This window comes from Muntiacus reevesi, chromosome 2 (assembly GCF_963930625.1).
Source record: "Muntiacus reevesi chromosome 2, mMunRee1.1, whole genome shotgun sequence".
NCBI lineage: Eukaryota > Metazoa > Chordata > Mammalia > Artiodactyla > Cervidae > Muntiacus > Muntiacus reevesi.
Genome location: NC_089250.1, coordinates 180,977,855 through 180,995,546, shown reverse-complemented (window position 1 = coordinate 180,995,546; position 17,692 = coordinate 180,977,855). Strand labels below are relative to the sequence as shown.

General features: G+C 64.8%; 3 protein-coding genes across 18 annotated transcripts in view; 1 reads left to right on the top strand and 2 right to left on the bottom strand.

Annotated features, from left to right (window-relative positions):
* The window catches only part of TSC2 (TSC complex subunit 2), a 31,382-nt gene extending 31,099 nt beyond the window's left edge, over positions 1-283 (bottom strand). For 12 of the 13 annotated variants that reach the window (XM_065924053.1, XM_065924055.1, XM_065924059.1 and 9 more), the window contains exon 1: positions 199-283. The gene's annotated coding sequence lies outside the window, so the exon portion shown is untranslated. The remainder of the gene's footprint in view (positions 1-198) is intronic. The other variant, XM_065924065.1, reaches the window with a different exon arrangement.
* Positions 284-446: 163 nt separating this feature from the next.
* Positions 447-6,012, top strand: NTHL1 (nth like DNA glycosylase 1). 2 transcript variants are annotated; one of them, XM_065920253.1, is made up of 6 exons: positions 447-572; positions 1,631-1,869; positions 2,369-2,539; positions 3,403-3,562; positions 5,572-5,677; positions 5,788-6,012. In XM_065920253.1, the coding sequence occupies exons 1-6, from the start codon at positions 455-457 to the stop codon at positions 5,909-5,911; spliced, it is 918 nt and encodes a 305-aa protein (XP_065776325.1). In that variant the 5' UTR covers positions 447-454; the 3' UTR covers positions 5,912-6,012. The 2 variants fall into 2 exon arrangements, with proteins under 2 accessions (XP_065776325.1, XP_065776326.1); XM_065920254.1 differs by having other exon boundaries at positions 449-572; positions 1,634-1,869.
* A 618-nt stretch (positions 6,013-6,630) lies between these two features.
* NHERF2 (NHERF family PDZ scaffold protein 2) lies at positions 6,631-16,993 on the bottom strand. 3 transcript variants are annotated; one of them, XM_065924046.1, is made up of 7 exons: positions 16,608-16,992; positions 14,051-14,251; positions 9,026-9,205; positions 8,429-8,582; positions 8,308-8,351; positions 7,875-7,937; positions 6,631-7,641 (listed from the first exon to the last, which is right to left on the bottom strand). In XM_065924046.1, exons 1-7 carry the CDS (start codon positions 16,818-16,820, stop codon positions 7,483-7,485), a joined length of 1,014 nt encoding a protein of 337 aa, XP_065780118.1. In that variant the 5' UTR covers positions 16,821-16,992; the 3' UTR covers positions 6,631-7,482. The 3 variants fall into 3 exon arrangements, with proteins under 3 accessions (XP_065780118.1, XP_065780119.1, XP_065780120.1); XM_065924047.1 differs by lacking the exon at positions 7,875-7,937 and having other exon boundaries at positions 16,608-16,993; XM_065924048.1 differs by lacking the exons at positions 14,051-14,251; positions 16,608-16,992 and adding an exon at positions 11,500-12,434.
* Between the last annotated feature and the right edge of the window lie 699 nt (positions 16,994-17,692).

Sequence of the window (17,692 nt, the reverse complement as noted above, 5' to 3'; positions counted from 1 at the left end):
AGCCAAGGAATGCTTGGAGCTCCAGGGTCAGCCTGAAGTGGGCGCGCCCGAGGGCCGGGCGCGACACCGCGGGGTCCGCCCCCGCCGCCTCAGCGCGGGGCAGGCCTGGAGGGGCAAACGTCCCCCGCCGTCCCGTCGGGGCCGGCCACCCCGCGGGCCGAGCCGGCGCCTGCAGCCCGGACGCCGCGAGTCACTCACCACTCGCCCCGCCCGCCGCGCGCCGAGCTGTCCCGGGGCGGAGAACCCAGCACACCCCGGGCCACAGGCCGCCGCCGGAAGCGCGACCCGCACTTCCGGCCGTGGGAGGAGGCTGTAGGAGGGAGCCGAGGGCCGCCGCAGCGCTTGCTGGGAGGCGTAGTCCTGGGCCGCTCTCTGGCCGGAAGACCGGGCGAAGGGCTGGTCACGTGGGAACGGCGCGGGGGCAGCCGGGAGGTGTAGTCCGCAGGAATCCGCCATGAATGCGGCGGGAGTGAGAATGGTGGTGACCCGCGCCCGCAGCCGTGGGACCGGGGCCAGCCTGCAGTGGGGTGGGGAGAAGGCCGCGCCGCTCCGGAGCGGAGAGGCGGCTGCAGGTAGCGCCGCGCCCGAGGTGGGGCACAGGAGGAGAGACGGGGAAGGGAACCTTCAAGGGACTGGAGGCTGGGGTCCCGGTCGCACGTGAGGGCTCCGCGCCGCGAGGGCTGGTACCCAGCAGCCTCGGGCGAGCTCCTGGGCTTCACGTCGAGGGACAGCGGGGCGGGCCGTGAGTTCCCGCCTTGAGCTCGGTTCCCAGCAGACAGGGGCTGAGTTCGGACAGAATACCTCCTCCGCCTACATCCTGTTCAAGAAAGACCTCCCAGTCCCACTAGGGAACGCCACTTGTGCCAGGCCGACTGCGAGGCGCACTGGCCCTGTCCTGAGAGCTCAGAGGTCCGATGCCAGGGACACTCCCAGCCAGGTGGTTTCTCCCCCTGCTAGACGGTGCCTCTGAGAGAAAACGGGAAACGGCGTGACTTTCGCCATTTACATCCGTATTAGGGACCTACATGTTTCCTTATTGAGGGCTTACTTTGGGACCCAGTGATGAGTGAGGATGACAGGGCCCCTGCCCCTTGTCCTGTCTGGATGTCTGCAGGACTGAGCAGAGGAAGATTCCCACAGACACCCAAAGACCCCAGGAGTAGCCCAGACGGACAGGATGACACACTGGGCAAGAAGCATGGCGGGGGGACAGGCACAGAGGGCACGAGCTTTGATGCCAGGGCAGTTTGGAGTGCTTCGCAAGTAAAGAGGAAAACCAATGAAAGGTTTCCAACGGGAAGTCACATGACTTAATCCAGATTTTAGAATGCTTTCTCTGTGCTCGCTTCGGCAGCACATATACTAAAATTAGAATGCTCTCTCTGATAGCATTGAGACTTGAGCGGGGGCTGCCATGGTGGAGGCTGTCACTGGCGTCCTCATGTGCGGCAGTGGGCTTGGCCGGAGGGGCAGCGCCGTAAGGAAGGCTGACCTGGCCCAGAACACGTGCCGTAGAGGCCAGAGCACCCCCGGCTATAGTAGGTGATGGGTGATGGGTGGTTGTTGAACAAATGATATGGGATGAGATAGCAGGTAGGGCAGTGCCCACATCTAGTGGCACTTTTTGCAGAAGGGAGGAAAAGCCATGGCCCCGTGAAGCGTCAGCGGAAGACACGAAGACTGAGTGTGGCCTACGAGGCCTCAGAAGGTGAGAAAGGCGAGGGGCCCGAGCGTCTCCAGGCACCATCCTGGGAGCCTCAGGACTGGCGGCAGCAGCTGGACAACATCCGGACCATGAGGAGTGGGAAGGACGCGCCTGTGGACCAGCTGGGGGCTGAGCATTGCTTTGACCCCAGCGCATCCCCAAAGGTAGGCAGGGATCCATCTGCTGGTGACCTCTTCTGAACAAGACACTTCCTCTCAGGTCTCTAGCAGGGACAGCTGGCACATCAGGGGTGTTGGGTAACATTGGCTCAAAGAGGGAGTTCCTTATACTTCACTGGCCCAGAGCCTGGTCCTGAGACCAACTTGATTCCAATCCCAAGTCTGCTGCCTTGGACTTGGGCCTCAGTTTGCTTGTCTGTAAAGTGAACAGGAGCATCCTTTGCGAAGTGATAACAAGAGTAACCGAGCAGTCGAGCACTGGCATCGTGCCAGGTGCGGTTCTTTAAGCCTCACAGTGATCTTGCAAAGCAGGTGCAGTTATTTTCTTCCTAAGTGGAGAAACAGACCTAAGCCACACACCACACACACCCCCTTGGCCAGGCCCGGGGTGACACGTGGAGATGAGTAAAGGGCTTGACTGGGGCCTGGCCCACAGTGAGCACCCAGGACCCGCCACCACCCTGGTGCCTGTGTGTGCAAGCAGGTGCGGAGGTACCAGGTGCTGCTGTCCCTGATGCTCTCCAGCCAGACCAAGGACCAGGTGACAGCGGGCGCCATGCAGCGGCTACGGGCCCGGGGCCTGACGGTGGACAGCATCCTGCAGATGGACGACAGCACGCTGGGCGCGCTTATCTATCCAGTGGGCTTCTGGAGGGTGAGCCAGTCTGTGGCCAGCAGGCCTGGGGGCGCCACTGACTCGCAAAAGGTGTCAAGGAGGCTGAGCAGCTGTGGGGTGAGGGGTGGGGGGTCGCCGGGGCAGGCATCCCTGGCTATGAGTTTCCCCTGGAGCCCCAGCCTGCCCCTGTCTCTCTGACCAACCCACAGGGGGCTGGGTGGTGGGGCCTCAGTCCAGACCCCAGAGCTCCTTGGCGTTTCCTGTCTGCAGCCCACCCCTTCCTTCCTCCCCCTCCCTGCCCAGCCGCCTGGCCCTTCCCTTCCTCGCTAAGGTTGCCCACCCACTTAGCCCTTGGTTGACTCGGAGCCTCCCTGGAGTGCACGGCCCCTCCCCTCGGGAGCAGCAGCAGGCCACCGGAGTACAGGGTGGCGGGTGGGCGGGGCTGTTTCCCCTTGGCACTGGCCTGGGCTGCAGTTTGTCAGATGGGTTTTAAATAGCCCTATCCACTCAGGCCCAGGATGGGAACTGCCCTGCTGGCCTGGCGGCAGGCGGGGGAGCCCCAGTCTCCAGCCTTCCTTCCTGAAGGCCCAGGTGCTGTTGAGCCCAGCTGCTGACATGGCCGGCCCTTCTTAGCCTGCCCGATCTCCCGTGGGGAGTGATGGTGCAAGGGGACTCAAACCAGACCCCACCCACTTGTCCTGGGGCCCAGGCAGGTGGGAGGTAGGCAGGCCTGCACTGGACCTCCCTTGGCCTTCCTGCTGCCCTTGGCAAGCAGGTGCCTCTGAGTGTGTCCTGGACGGTGATGGGTATAGCTCTGGGCACCTGGGGGTCTTCTCTGCGCCTCGTCCTCCCCGGTCAGGTGATACCCCTGACCTCCAGGGCTCACCCCCGCAATCTTTCAGAGCAAGGTGAAGTACATCAAGCAGACCAGTGAGATCCTGCAGCAGCATTACGGTGGGGACATCCCAGCCTCTGTGGCAGAGCTGGTGGCGCTACCTGGCGTCGGGCCCAAGATGGCGCACTTGGCCATGGCGGTGGCTTGGGGCACCGTGTCAGGCATTGGTGAGTGGAGCACATGCGAGGGGGGAGTGGCTGGGTCCAGGCTTGCTGGCTGCTGTCAAGGTTCCCCACGTCCCCAGCTCAGGTCTCCTCGTTCACAACTCAGCCCAAAGGATCAGGAGCGAGGCCGCCCCACCTAGAGACAGGTGCTGACAGGAGGAGCTCCCGTTTGCTGAGCACCTGCGGTTGTGCTGAGCCCCGGGAGAGGCCTGCGGCCGACTCGGGACTGTGCCGCCTGAGCGAGAGAGACATCAGACAGCTCCCCACTCGAGAGTAGAAATGCTGATGGGGCGTACAGGGCACCTCGGGAGCCAGCCTGGTCTGGGGCGTCTGGAGGACTTCCTGAGGAGGTGATAAATCATCCAAGAGCTGAGTGGCGAGGTGGGCTGGCCAGGCCAAGAGGAGGAAATGTGCTCCAGGCAGAAGGAACAGCATCTGCCCAGCCACTGCGCGGGGGAGAGGCCAGAGCACAAGACTCTGGGATGAGCGTGGACAGACGGGAGATGGGACCCCAGGGGGGTGGGGGCGGCCCGTCCCCGAACTGCTCTCCTGGGTCCTTGTGGCGCATCCTGGCCCTGGAGGAGCTCCGAGTGGAGACAGAGCCCAGCATTGGGGTGGGCCAGCCTCCTCAGATCTTTGCCCAGCGGGTTGGGGCTTCCGAGGCCTGACGGCACAGGCCCAGTCGGCCTGGTAACCAGGCCTTGACCCATGACCCATTGTGTGCGCCCACCCTGGCACTTCTCAGGGTCTTGTGCAGAGGAGCCAGGAGAGGCGGTCGGGAATGCTCCAGGGCTCCCGTGGCTGGTGCAGCCTGCCCCTGGGCTGGGGACCCCTTCCGTCTACTGCCCATGGGAGGAGGAGGGTCCCGCCCCCGTCGCGGCAGGAGCTCAGAAGCCCTGATGTGCAGGAGCCCAGCCAGGGCAGAGCCCCCACCCCCACTGGGCTCCCGCAGCTACCAGCCGCTCAGCAGACACTCGAGCTTCTCCTGGCGGCTGTCCTCGGCTGCCCGTGTCCAGGAGCGGGCGGGCGGGTCTGTGGGGGAGGGCCTGCCCTCAGCTGGACCAGCGGAGTGTGAGAACCGTGTGCTTTGCGGTTGTCCGTGGACCCAGCCAGCTGCAGGGCGACCCTGGCAGGGGTGGGGCACATCCCCCTCCAGTAGCTGGGCACCCTCCCAGCCAGGTGACCCTGGGCGAGGCACTTGGCCTCTCTGAACTGGGCCACAAAGCAGGGGAAGCATTTGCTCCTGTTAGCAGCCCAGAGGTGCAGAGCCCTCTTGGACCGGCCCCCCGGGGGGCTCACAGTGCGGTGCAGCCCTGGGTAACTTACGGGAGCGCTCACCTCCATGTTACAGAGAAAGAAGCCGAGCCTTGGTGACCCCAGGGTGTGACTTCTCCATTCGCCTGCTCTCCCTGAGCCCCCGGGATGCCCGTCACAGCTGTTGGGGGAGGGCTGAGCCTTTTTCCAGGCAGCTAGCAGCAGAGAAGTGAGCTGCTGCAGGAACTCGCTTTCTCGCTTTCTCTTGGGCAGACACGACGCGGGGAGGAGATAGGAACCGCATCTGGTGAGGGGAGGGGGCCCCACCGAGCAGGTGCCCCAGGCAAGCCCCCCGGGTGGCCGGTCAGGGGAGCAGGGGCTGCGGCCAGGTGGACGACAGCTGCAGCTGTCCTGGCGGCGCTCACCACTCTGTCCCTGACGGTACAGTGGCAGGTGCTGTCTCTGCAGGCCGAGCTGCTGCCACCCAGCCTGGCACCCACGGCCAGTGCCAGGAGGCACTGCTGCCTGCACCCTGTGTAGAAGGCCAAGACCTCTGGGTCTGGCTCCAGCCCCTGCCCAGGCACAGGCCCAGGCAACCTTTGCAGTTTTGGGCCCTCATCAGAAGCTGGGGCGGGGGGGGGGGCCAGGGAAGGAGCCATGGGGACCCCCCACCCACCCACGTTGGGAGCCACAGGCAGGGATTGGCAGTCTGGCCCAGTGAGGCTGCCGAGTGTTCACCCTGCCCCGTTTCCAAGCAGCAGTGGACACACATGTGCACAGAATTGCCAACCGACTCAGGTGGACCAAGAAGGCAACCAGGTCCCCAGAGGACACCCGCAGGGCCCTGGAGGAGTGGCTGCCCAGGTGTGCCCACCCCCAGGGTGGGGTGGGGCGGGCCCCCTCGGGTGGGCTCCCTCCCTGCCTCCCTCCCTGCCTCCCTCCACACTCCACACTGATGACCCCCACCCCCACAGGGAACTGTGGCGTGAAATCAACGGCCTGCTGGTGGGCTTTGGCCAGCAGACTTGCCTGCCCGTCCACCCACGCTGCCAGGCCTGCCTCAACCGGGCCCTGTGCCCAGCTGCACGGGGACTCTGAGGGCCTGGGGCCTCTGCCCGGCGCCACTCTGACCACTGTCTGTCTGTGCTTTTGCTGGGGAGCCGTAGCCTGTTTATAATAAAGCTTGGGGGTTGTTTGTAGTTAGGGTCTGGCTGAGTTGTACCAGGGCGGGGGCGGGGGGCAGGCTGGAAAGCACACGCGTGAGCTGTGTGCACACCCATGCTCACATGTGTCTGGAACAGGGCGGCCTGGAAGCCTGGGATGGAGACGTGACGATCTGGGCTGCGGGCGGGGGCGGGGGTCGTGGGAGCCAGCTGCAGCCAGCTGTCTGGAAGCCTGCAGGGGACTCCGGCTGCCTCCCTCAGCAGCTGGCTGGGGACCTGGGAACACGCCCTCCTGAACTTGTGCCCCGAGAGCCCGGCCCCCACCTTGAGGCCCCACCCCCAGTATTTACACAGCCACCTGGCCTCACTGGACGCCAGCAGGCCCAGGAGGGCCAACACAGGGCAGAGGCCTGACCTGCATGCTCCTACAGGGGGCCAGGGCCCAATCTGGGGACAGGAGGGCAGAGCTCCGAGGCACAGGGGTCCCCAGTGTGCTGGGAGGGGCCAGGCAGATAGATCTGGGGAGCGGAGGCTTAGGAAGGGGGCTGTGTGCCTCAGCTGGGTCTTGGGGCGCCACAGGCTGCGGCCTCCTTGCCCGAACCATGGCCCCCCCAGCCCCCGACATGCAGGCTCAGGAAGGACAGACAGCCAGGGTCCAAGGAAGGCCTGTTTATTCTGAGGGCGCGCATGCGCTATGGCTTGTAGGGCAGACAGCAATGTCGGTCGGTGGGTCAGAATCTGGGCAGAGGGAAAGGCAGATCAGGGTTTTTCCGGGGAGGCTCCCGGCAGGGGCCAAGCCCGGGAGCCCGGGATCCTTCCTGGGGGCTACCCTACAGGGACGAGGGGCCTGTCCAGAGGTGCCCTCCTAAGGGGCATGGGGCCTCCATCCTCAGACTGCCCACCCCAGGACGGGGCAGAGGGCAGCTCCCACATCCCCTGCCCTGAAGCCTGCGAGCCCCCAGCCCAGTCCCTGGGACTCCCACTTGGGATGGCTGCTGCTGAGGGTGTTGGGGGGAAATGGTGTGCAGAGAAAGGTTTGTTTTATTGCAAGTATTTAGAGAGCAGTCCTGAGGGGGTGGGGGCGGGGCTCTGCTATTAAGTGGAAACATATGTGGAGCTAGAGCTCTTTCTGGAAAAAAAAAAAAGAAGGCAAAAACACAAATTCCTGTAAGTCAGCAGGCCCAGGCAGTCAGCATGGCGGCCAGCCCGCGGGTCACCACCGCCCCTCCCCGCCTTCTCCCCCTGCCCCTCACTGTCTCTCTGGGTCTCTCACATCTCAGGGGCTCCCTTTGCCCATCCTGCGGCCACACTCCCCTAGCACCCCGCGGGTGGGGGGCAGGACGGGCTCCCGGGGGCACGTGCTGGTTCCTGGGTGGTGGTGGGACCACCCCAGCTTAGGGAGAAGGATGCCCCCTCCAGTCCACCGGGGCATGGGGCGCTCTGGGCAGTCCGAAGGGCGAGGCCCAGACCCGTGGGGAGGAGCCAGCGGGGAGCAGGCAGGGGGGCTCAGAAGTTGCTGAAGATCTCGCGCTTCCGATTCCAGTCCATCTGTGGTGCGCGCTTGTTGACCCTGGTGGCTCGTGCCTTCTCCTTGGCCTCAGCTGCCGTGGGGCTCAGGTGAAGGCCGCTCTCCTGGAAAGGGTCTCGCTTCCATGTGCTGCCATCCTAGGGGCGGACACGGCGGGTGGGTGGCCAGTGAGTCCTGGACCCCAGCCCCCATGCAGGTGGCCCTTCCCAGGGAGCTCACGCCAGAGGCCACCTGGCGGCAGGCCCAGGAGGGCTTCCTAGAGGTGGTGGCCTCACGGCCCAGGCTGGCAGCGCCACAGATGCCCGCCCCCAAGGCCTCAGGCCCCCCAGCGTGTGAGCAGCAGCACTGGAGGTGGAGGGGCACCCACTACCTCAGTGTCCTTGTCTAAGCCGGGCAGGTCGCTTCGGGATGAGCACACGGAACCACCATTGAGCTGGGAAACCAAGGGTGAGGTGTGGCTTCAGGGGCCCGCCCAGGAGACTGCACACCCAGGTGCACATGTGGACATACGCATGCACACATGCGTGCACACACCAGAGCTGCATTTACTCTTGCATTTGGCAATGGCACTGACCCTCTACTGCAACCTGGAGGTGCCTGAGTGCCCTGCAGGGTGGGGTGTGGCTGGGCCCGGACAGGGCCCAAGGGGCCTTAAAGCTGGGAGTGACAGGGCCGGGCTCAGTCTCACGGCCGCTCAACACCAGGACCGAGGTCTCAGGAGGGCCTCTGTCAGGCCCAGGGATGCCCAGGGGTGGTGCCCCTGTGGTCCCCCGAGCCCACCCTGTCCACTCCCACCATCTCACCTGGACTGAGCTGGTCCCGTTGGTGACTGGCGATGGCAGTGGGCCTGTGGGGATAGTGTGTAACTGACCACTCGGCCCCCAGTGCTTCACCCCAGCCCTGGGCCCCAGGGCAGCCGCCCACCTTCCACATGCTCCTCGGTGGGTGTGACCCTCAGCCGCTTGAAGTGTTCATCTGTCTCGGGGTCCACCACCAGTAGCTGGGCCTCGTCCTCCCGTGCCTTGATGCTGGCGACCACCTCTGCATGGCGCAGCCCCTCCACATTCTGCCCGTTCACCTGCCGCCAGCACAGGGTCAGTGCTGCCTGTGGGCAGGTCCCCACCAGCCCCCCAAGCCACCCAGCCAGGTGTGGCATCAAATATTCATCAGCGCCGTCACCAGCCACAGCAGCAAGAGGAGCACCAGCTCAGGTTCCCGGAATCTCCCTCCTGCAGAGGACCGGGGGCCCAGACACACAGACGTGGATAGATACACACGGACACACCCACAGGCACGCAATGCAGACACACACACACATAGATATACATGGACACACAGGCCCGCAGGCACAGACATGTGGGACGTGGGCCCAGACACACATACACGTGGACACGGACACACAGGCACGCACACACACTCACACGGAAGGACCCAGGCACAGACACAGGCCTGAGCAGCAGGACGCAGGTGCAGTTTTGTACACGAGGGGCAGCCTGCTCCCCCCGCCCCGGCGGCCGGTACCTCTATGAGCCGGTCCTGGGCACGCAGGCCAGAGTGGGCGGCGGGGGAGCCAGGGTCCACCGAGCGGATGTACTGTCCGGGCCGGGACTTGTCGCTGTGCAGGTTGAACCCGTAGCCCTGGGGGCCCTTCCGCAGGTGGCAGAGCCTTGGGCGCAGCTCCCTCAGGGGCCCGTTGGCATCCTGCAGGTGTCAGGGGCAGCACTGAGGTTCCAGCTCTGACCTCCTCCCACCTGAGAGATGCTGACCCCCGAGGCCTCCAGCCCACACCCACTGCCGGCTGCCAAGGCAGCACTTAGCCTCATACCCCCAACTGACCGCAGCCCCGCGTCTCAGAGACCCGTCCTGGGGCGTGGGGAGGCTTAGGCCACCTACAATGATCGAACTTTGGGATCCTGGACAAAGTCTTAGTTTCCAAACCCCCAATGGACCTGTGATGGGATCACAGGCCTTACGGCAAGGTTGGGAGAATCCACTGGGTCAAGGCTAGGGCCGGGCACAGACCCGAGACGAGGAGGGAGCAGGTGAGGTGAGCTGCCCCACGTCTCCGTTCCAGGAGGGCGGCCCCGCCCGTTGAGTGTGGGGCTGCTGGGGTAGGGCTCCAGCTTTGTTGACACTCCCACAGGTCTCCCTGGGGCTGGAGGCAGCGCTGATGCTGTGTTTGCCTTCACATTCCAGAGCAGCTGGAGCGGCCCCCACCCCCACAGGCTGGAGCCCAGTGAGCGAGCAGAGGAGCCTGCCTCCCACCTGCCCTTCCGGCCCCAGGGCCTCCTGGTACCTTGAGGGTGCCCACCCACACCCCAGGGCCCTGCCTCCGTTTACCTCTGGCATCCTGCAGTCGGGCTCTGGGCCAGGGGGTACAGGGGGGCCGTGCAGGCAGGGGCCAGACCCCAGGACCCCCACCCCGCCAGGGCCTGAGGCAGTGACCAGCGCTAAGTGGCCAGTGGCTGCGGCGCTGGCGTTCGGTCTAACATGGCGGTGGCCGGAGGGAGCGGGCGGCCAGCAGCTCAGGTTTCCCCAGCGCTTGGGGCTCAAGTGTGCGTGCAGGTGAGACTGCGGGGCGGGGGTGCTCACCGGGGCCTGGCCTTCCACCTCCCTGTGTGTGGCCAGGGACACTGGGCCAGGCGGGGGGCCACACTTGGGAAGGCCAGCCTCCAGGCCTCCAAGCTCACCCCAAACCCCCCAAATCTGACTGTGGCCACCCTGCTGTGGGACCAAGCCTGCCCTTCCTTACAGGGTGGTATCTCGCCCCAGCGTCTGGGCCCTCCTACTGGTGGGGAACACCTTCCAGTCCAGCCTGGGCCCCTCCTCCAGGCCCCATCCCTGATCCCCAAAGCATGCCCCCTGGGAACCCCTGCTGCAGGCCACCATCTGCCCCAGAAATTCCAGGGGCTGGGGCTGCCCCTGCTCCTCTGTCCTCCAAGGGGATCAGCCGGGCAGACACCCGGGTTCTCCGGGACCCCACAAACTGGTCCCTGTCCAAACACAGCTGCAATCACAGGTGTGTGGCTCTGAGGTGACTCTCAGGTTCGCGCTGTCAGACCACAGGTTCCAAGGCTGGCCAGGGCCACGCGGGACCCTGGACGTGTGACGTGACCACACGAGGTAGGTGGATGCGGGCCCAGATGGTGGAGGTGCCTCACACGGTCATAGAGACCAGACATCCAAACACAGGCTTGCAGACAGGCTCCACAGACCCCTGCGGTGACCAGTGGTGTGAGACACAGCCCTCGGCACCAGGCCCCGGGCTCTTCCCACGCCCTCGACAATGATTCCAGGCCGAGGTCTCTCAAGGCCCCCAAACAGGAAGCAGGACTAGGGGGCATCCGGGGCCATGAAGCCAGACTGAATGCAGTCACTTCCGGTTCGAGGCCACACTGGCGATCTCCCTGCCTCAACCCAGGACAGCCGTCTCCTGCCACTAACATCTGACCCACATCCCTTGCATTAGGATCAGGGTCCAAGGAGCGCCAGACTCAGCACTGGACCCTCAAGTTGGGGGGCTGCAGTGGCCAGGGAACGAGGCCAGTGGCCTGGGGACCCAGCGGGAGGCCCCGGGGGAGGCCCAGCGCAGCAGGCCGGGAGGAGGTGCAGGCTGGCCCAGCGCATTGCTCACATTCCTCGCTCCAGCCTGGCTCAGAACTCTTCCTGCCGCCTCCCAGCTGGGCCCTTGGGCTTCCAGGGGCTTCCAAGCCCCAGTCCCAAACAGGCTGCCCCAGAGCTGGACAAGTGCTTGACTCCCAGCCCTGCCTGTGACCAGTCAAAGAGGCTGGCATGGGGGTAACTCTTGGAGCCAGGCTCTACAGCCCCCATATGGTGACTCACCAGCCCGGGCAGAGAAAGGCCCCCATTGTTGCTCAGAGTCCAGCCTGCTCACACCAGGGTACCCAGGGTCCCCTCTGCCAAGCCTGGGTGCCAGAGACCTAAGCTGGGTGCCGATGACCTCACTGCCCACCCCGCCCCCCAACCCACCTGACCTGCACAAGACCCCGAGACAGGCTCTGTGGAGGAGTTCCCGGGGCCGGGGCAGATGGCGTGGTGTTCCCAGAGCGGGCCATGGGAGTCAGGACAGATGCGTCAGGCAGGGCGTCCAGCTGGAGTGGCCTGAGCTCTCGGGCCAGCGTGGGCTGCCACCCCATTTATCCACCTCCCACTGTGGCCCAGGCTCCCCAGGGACGGGTGGGGACACAGGGTTGAGTCACTTTGGGAAACAGGGTGGTGACTGAGTCCCCCTCCCCTGCTCAGGCTCCAGCCCGGCGCCCCCCACCAGCCAGGTTTCCGTCCCAAGAAAGGAAGGAAGGAAACTGCTGGGAGGCCCTGCCCTGCTCCCAGGACCCAGGGCTGGGGAGGCCAGGAGGCCAAGGAGGGTACGTTGGCCGCCAAACAAGAGGCAGTCCTGCTGCAACTCGGGGCTGGGGGCAGGGAACAGGAACCAGGGGTCCCCCAAAGCCTGCCTGTAGGCTCTGCACGCCCTGCAGGACCCTGTCCCCTCACTCCCCCGAAGGCCTCCAGAACTGGGTGTGAAGGGAGGTGGGCCTGGGGCCTGCCACACCACCATGGCTGGCACCGCCGGCTGCCCCATCTCTGATGGAGGCGGGCCCCCATCACCACCGTCAGGATCAGCTGCACTGCAGCTGCAGCCACCCCAGTGCAGCCCGAAGCAGGGCTGAGTCACCACTGACAGCCCTGACAGCCCCCCGCGGGGAGGGCCCACCACACCAGCGTCCCCCCGCCCCACCTCCCGCACCCCTGCCCAGGACGGGAGGAAACTGAGGCTGTGAGAGCCAGAGGGGCCCTCCCTCCCACAGGGCAAACCAGCATCTTGGTCCTGCAAGCTGCGCCATCTCTCCCGGGTTCTCCGATCCCACTGCCATCGAGGTCCCACCAGAGCAGCCCTGTATAGGAGCATCGTCCACGCAGGCTCCCTGACGGCCCACAGGGGCAGAAGCTAAGCCTGGTTTATGGAGGTCGCAGAGCCCCCGCCCCTCCTTCCCGTGCTCTGAACTCAGCCAATTAAATCACGGCTCACTGGCTGGCGGTGCTGGGGGTGGGTGGAAACCGCAAGACCCTGTCTTCAGGGACTCCTCTGACCTGGGGCCCCATCCCCAGGCCAGCCCCCACCTCGGAGGGACCTGCCACAGGGGCCCCACTTTGTTCCTCTAAAAATACACCCAGCGGAAGACCCCTCCTAGGGCTTCCTGCAGCCCCCAGAGCCTGAAATAGTGGAGGGGGAAGGTCCCACCCAAGGACAAGGTGCCTCCCCATCCTCCAGATAAGGCCCGAGGGCAGCTTTTTCCACAGGAAGGTGAACTCAGCCATTTGTGTCTAAGTCAATGGACAAACGCCCAGGGCGCTTCCTCCTGGGGGTGAGGTACCCTGGGAAGGAGGGAGACTCCAGCTCTTAGGTGGGGGCACGCTCAGCCAGCACCCTGTCCCAGGGCTCTCCTGAAACCACAGATCTGACCCTTAAACCCCTACTGTGGCCTTCAATGCCCCGGGGCAAAGTCCAGACTCCAGGACTTGGCACTGTGGCCCTAACCAACCCCCAGCCTGCCCTCTAGCCACAGAGAACAAAAAGGGTGGCAGGGCTTCGTGCCCACGCCTGTACCCAGGCTCCCCCCTCCCCCCACTGGGAGTGTCCATCCCCCCAGGGGAAGCCCAAAGCCCCCCAGCACCCTGGTCACAGGCCCAGCAGCTTGCCAGGGACACAGCTGAGCAAGGACAGGTGTCAGGGGCTCCTGGACACCTGGAAACTGCCCTAGTCTAGTGGTTCTCAAAGTGGGGCCTGGGGAACCCCTTGGCTTGAATCCTCAAGACTTTTTTTTTTTTTCTTTTAAAAATAAAAGAAAGTAGCAGGACATGAAAGCAGTCCCATGGGACTTCCAGGAGGTCTGGACAAGCAGACTCAGGAGAGCTCGAGGTGCTATGCCAACAAGGCCACCCCTAGGCCTGGCTGCCCAGCAAGAGGCAGAACTGGGCCGCCCCCACACCTCCCCCCCAGCTGCTTCCCAGCTGACTTTTCCAATCCGAAGCGGGCAGTGAGCAAGGGGCAGGTACCCCAGCCCCAGCAGACCCCGCCTGGACAGTCTTCTCAGTCCTACAAAGGAGGGCCAGGCCCCTCCCCGGCCGTCACAGCCCAAGCAGGCTCCTCATACGGACGGACAGACAGACAGACACCCAACACAGGCACAGAGCTGAGCATGCTCAGTCCCGGGACACCCCAGCAGCCCTTTCCCAGGTCCCTCAGCCCCCAGGCCAGGGAGAGGGCAGCTCATCAGAGTGACCTGTCCTTCCTGGGACAGCAGCTCTGATGAGCATCCCAGGGGAGAGGGCCCGGACGGGGCGGGGACCAAGGCCAGGCTGCTGGGCCGCACGGACAGAGACCATGGACTGAGAGCAGAAAGGGTGGCTCCAAGGAGCCAAGCGGGTCGTCAGCAGGGGCGGACTAGGGACCCGGAGGGGCAGCGGAAGACGAGACGATGGTGCAGATGAGGCCAGGGTGGTCCCTGTGAGCAAAGCCCGCCGTACCTCCTGGGCGGCCTCAGAGCTGAGGCTGCCCACTTGCGCCCAGTCTGGCTTCGGCTCCCAGGGGTCGTGGGCCGGCGGCAGCCCTCGCCGGGCCATCTCCTCGGTGCAGGTCAGCTGCCGCCGGCGGAGCTCCTCGTCCGTCTCCTTGTCCACCACCAGCAGGCACGTCTGCCCCTCCACGGCCTTGATCCTCTGCACTACCTGGGGTAGGCGGGTGTGGGACCGGGTCACGGCCGGCACTGCAGGCAGCACAAGGGCAGCGGCCCCACCCCGGGCTGGCCCAGGGCAGCAGGCAGGCCGCGAGCTCAGGCAGCGGTGGGCGGCTGGACTGAGAGGCCCGCGGCCCCACCCCCCACCCCTGGCTCCAGCAGCTGCCTCCCTCTTCTCCCCGGGCTACAGGCACCAGGGCCCAGGCTGCAAGGGCCCGGGAAGTGACAACGACCCTGTTCGGCTGGGCTTCAGGTTTTCAGTTTTCACATGTGTACATGTGTATGGCCTGTGGCCTGCAGCCTTCTAGTTCAAGGTGTCTCTGGGTCTGGGTTTGAAATGGAGAAGTAACTCCCTGGGTCCCAGGCTCAGGGTGTCTGTGCCTATCTCTATCTTTCCAGGAGTGGAACACAGTCTAAACTTCTGCCTCTAGGCCTTCTGTTCTCTTCCAGACCACAACCTTGAACCTGTTCCTGCTGGACCTGCAGGGAGACCACCTGGGGTCCTATGGCAAGGCGCCTACTCAGGAGCACACCCACTACCCGGAAAGCAGGATTCAGAGGCCATAGGCAGAGGTGGGCAGGGGTAGGTGTGGTTACGCAATGTCTGTGACGTGTCTAGAGCATGTGCAAGGCCATACCTGCCAGTGTGTGCCTGCAGGAGGGCAGTGCCCACTGGGCATTGGTGTAGGGAGGGTAACACCCGATGCCTCCCCAAGGCCTCAGGAAGGACCAATGGGGCCCAGTAGATGCTTTCAAAAGAGGAGGGTCTGAACCAGGCCCATCTTTGCCCCAGCCCTCCTCTGCATCTGTCTCTCCCCATCACCTCCAGAGTCACAGGAACCCTGGACCCTGATGCTTCCTGACTATGGGACCCAGACAAGTCACCCAGTATCTCCAAGCGTCAGTTTTCTCATCTGTAAAATGGGAACCAGAACTGTACATTCTCCCTGCCAAGACAGTAGGAAGGTCTCACAGGATCCTGTGTGTGAGGCTCCTAGAGACCAGCACCCCGGGAGGCCTGGGACAGGCAAGCTTCACTCTTAGGGCAAAGGTGGGGGCGATTATTAAACAGAAGCCAGGCCCCGGCTCGGCCAGGCCCTCCCCATGGCCTTTCCGTCCAAGCTCTCGTCCCTGACCCTCACCCTCCTTCAGCAAACAGTCCATCCAGCTGACACTCTGAGTAAAAGACAGAAGGACAGCTGACAGGGGGAAACACAAAACCTCCAAGGACAGAAGCAGCCCCCAGCCCATCCAAGAGCCAGTTTATGAATCTCAAGGCCCAGGGCTGGTCCTGCAAAAGGTGGGGTGAGGGACACAAAGGACCCGAAGTAGAAGGGGTGGAAGAAGACTGGTCTCGAGCCATGTGAGTCCCTGGTCAGTGAGAGATGGACACCCCCTGGGGGTTAGAACCTACAGAGAATCTCCTGGCCTTTATCTTCCGCTGCAAAAGGCAGGGGGCTGCGACCTGTGATCCCAGTCAGGCCGCCCAGCAGCCTCTGAGGACAGGAATGTGTTGCCACCAGTGGCAACTCCCACCAGGATCCAGACACCCTGGGCCAGGACACACACTAGTACACCAGGCTGCAGAATCACACAGAAGGATACACACAGCCTGGCTGGCAGACACACAGCTGGGACACACATACACGCAGCCAAACACAGGATACACACATACACACAACCCAGTTCACACACCTCCAGGCAGGCAGACCCGTACACACACACACACACACACACACATCTAGGGGTGCAAACCTGTATACTCACATGCACACAGTCCAGCACACACACTCACTCAACTGATGCCAGCACACACAGGTGTGCTCTCGCTGTGAAATCCACGGCAGGTACACTCAAGGGCCCGGCACATTCACAGACATACCCAGTCGTGTACACACGCACATATATACACGCTGGTAGAAAAGCACCGGGTCCTCAGGCTCACGGAGACCCCCGAGGTGCCAGCTCCTCCACACACTGCCCTGCGGCCGGAACAAGACCAAGAGCGAAGAGAAGAGCGAGGACTGAGACCCGGAGGAGCCGCAGTGCGGGCCCCTCCTTTGCCAGGATCCACCCCCCTCGGGGCAGGACCGACCGGGGTGGAGGAGGCTCGGAAAGAGGCCGGCTACCGCGGCCTCGGGGGCCACGTACCCCACCTCTCCACGGGAGCCCACAGAGGCCCTTGTGCCATCCCCTCCTGCCTCGGAGAAGGGACGGAGGCCTGGACGCAGGCAGCGCCGAGCCCGGTGGTCACCGGCGCGGGCCAGGGACGCGCGCTGGGGCTGCGGGGTGGGGGCTTGCGGCGGGTCTGCGGGCCGGCGGGCCGATGGCGGAGCGCAGACACCCACCTGGTGGTGCGTCTCGCCCTCCACGTTGACGCCGTTGACCTCGACCAGCCGGTCTCCGGCGCGCAGCGCGGCCGCCTCGGCCGGGGAGCCGGGCTCGACGCGCCGGATGAACTGCCCGCGGCGGCCCTTCTCCCCGTGCAGGTGGAAGCCGTAGCCGTGCTCGCCGCGCACCAGGCGGCACAGGCGCGGCCGCAGCGGCTCCGGTGAGGCCATGGCGCCCGCTGCCCACCGGCCGTCCAAGGGCTGGCCACGGCGCTCACGCCCGTCGCAGGGCGGGCAGGGGCGCGGGGGCCGGCGCGGGGACGGCGCGGAGGCGGCGGCGTCGCTGAGGACCGGGTGGCGGCCTCGGAGTCTCCCGCTCGGCTCGGCTCCCGTCGCCTCCGGTTCGGGCTCGGGCTCGGGCTGCGGCGCCGCCCCCGCGCCCGCCCCTTCTCCGCCCCCTCCGCCCTGCCGCCCCCGCCCCGGGTCCAAGCCACCCTGGCCATTCCCCTGCCTCAGGCCCCGCCAGGCCAGGGAGGCCGGGAGGGAGACTGCAGGGTCAGGGGACCCCCGAATCACCACGACCCCTATGTCTCGCCCCCATTCTGGGCAGCCTCCTTAGCGCCAGCGCTTTTGCTTCCTATGCCAGTAACAGTGGGTGAGTGCTAAGTCGCTTCAGTCGTGTCCAGCTCTTTGCGACCCCGTGGACTGTAGTCCGCCAGGCTTCTCTGTCCATGGGATTCTCCAGGCAAGGATACTGGAGTGGATTGCCATTTCCTTCTCCAGGGGATCTTTCCAACCCAGGGATCGAACCCATATCTCATATCTGCTGCATTGGCAGGTGGGTTCTTTACCACTAGCACCACGTTATCGAGGACCTACTAAATGAACAGCACAGGAATGGAGGCAGGCCCCTGAGGTGGGAGAAGGGGCAGAGAAAGGGTCCTTAGGCTGAAGGACCCCCACCCAGGGGCCAAAAGGTAAGAACAAGGGCCATGGCTCTGCCCACCCTCCTAGGGAACCCCCCTCCCTTTCCCATGCCCCGTTCCTCTATCAGGATCCCTCCCGTACCCAGCACCAAATGCCAGGATGGTCCTGGAGGCAAA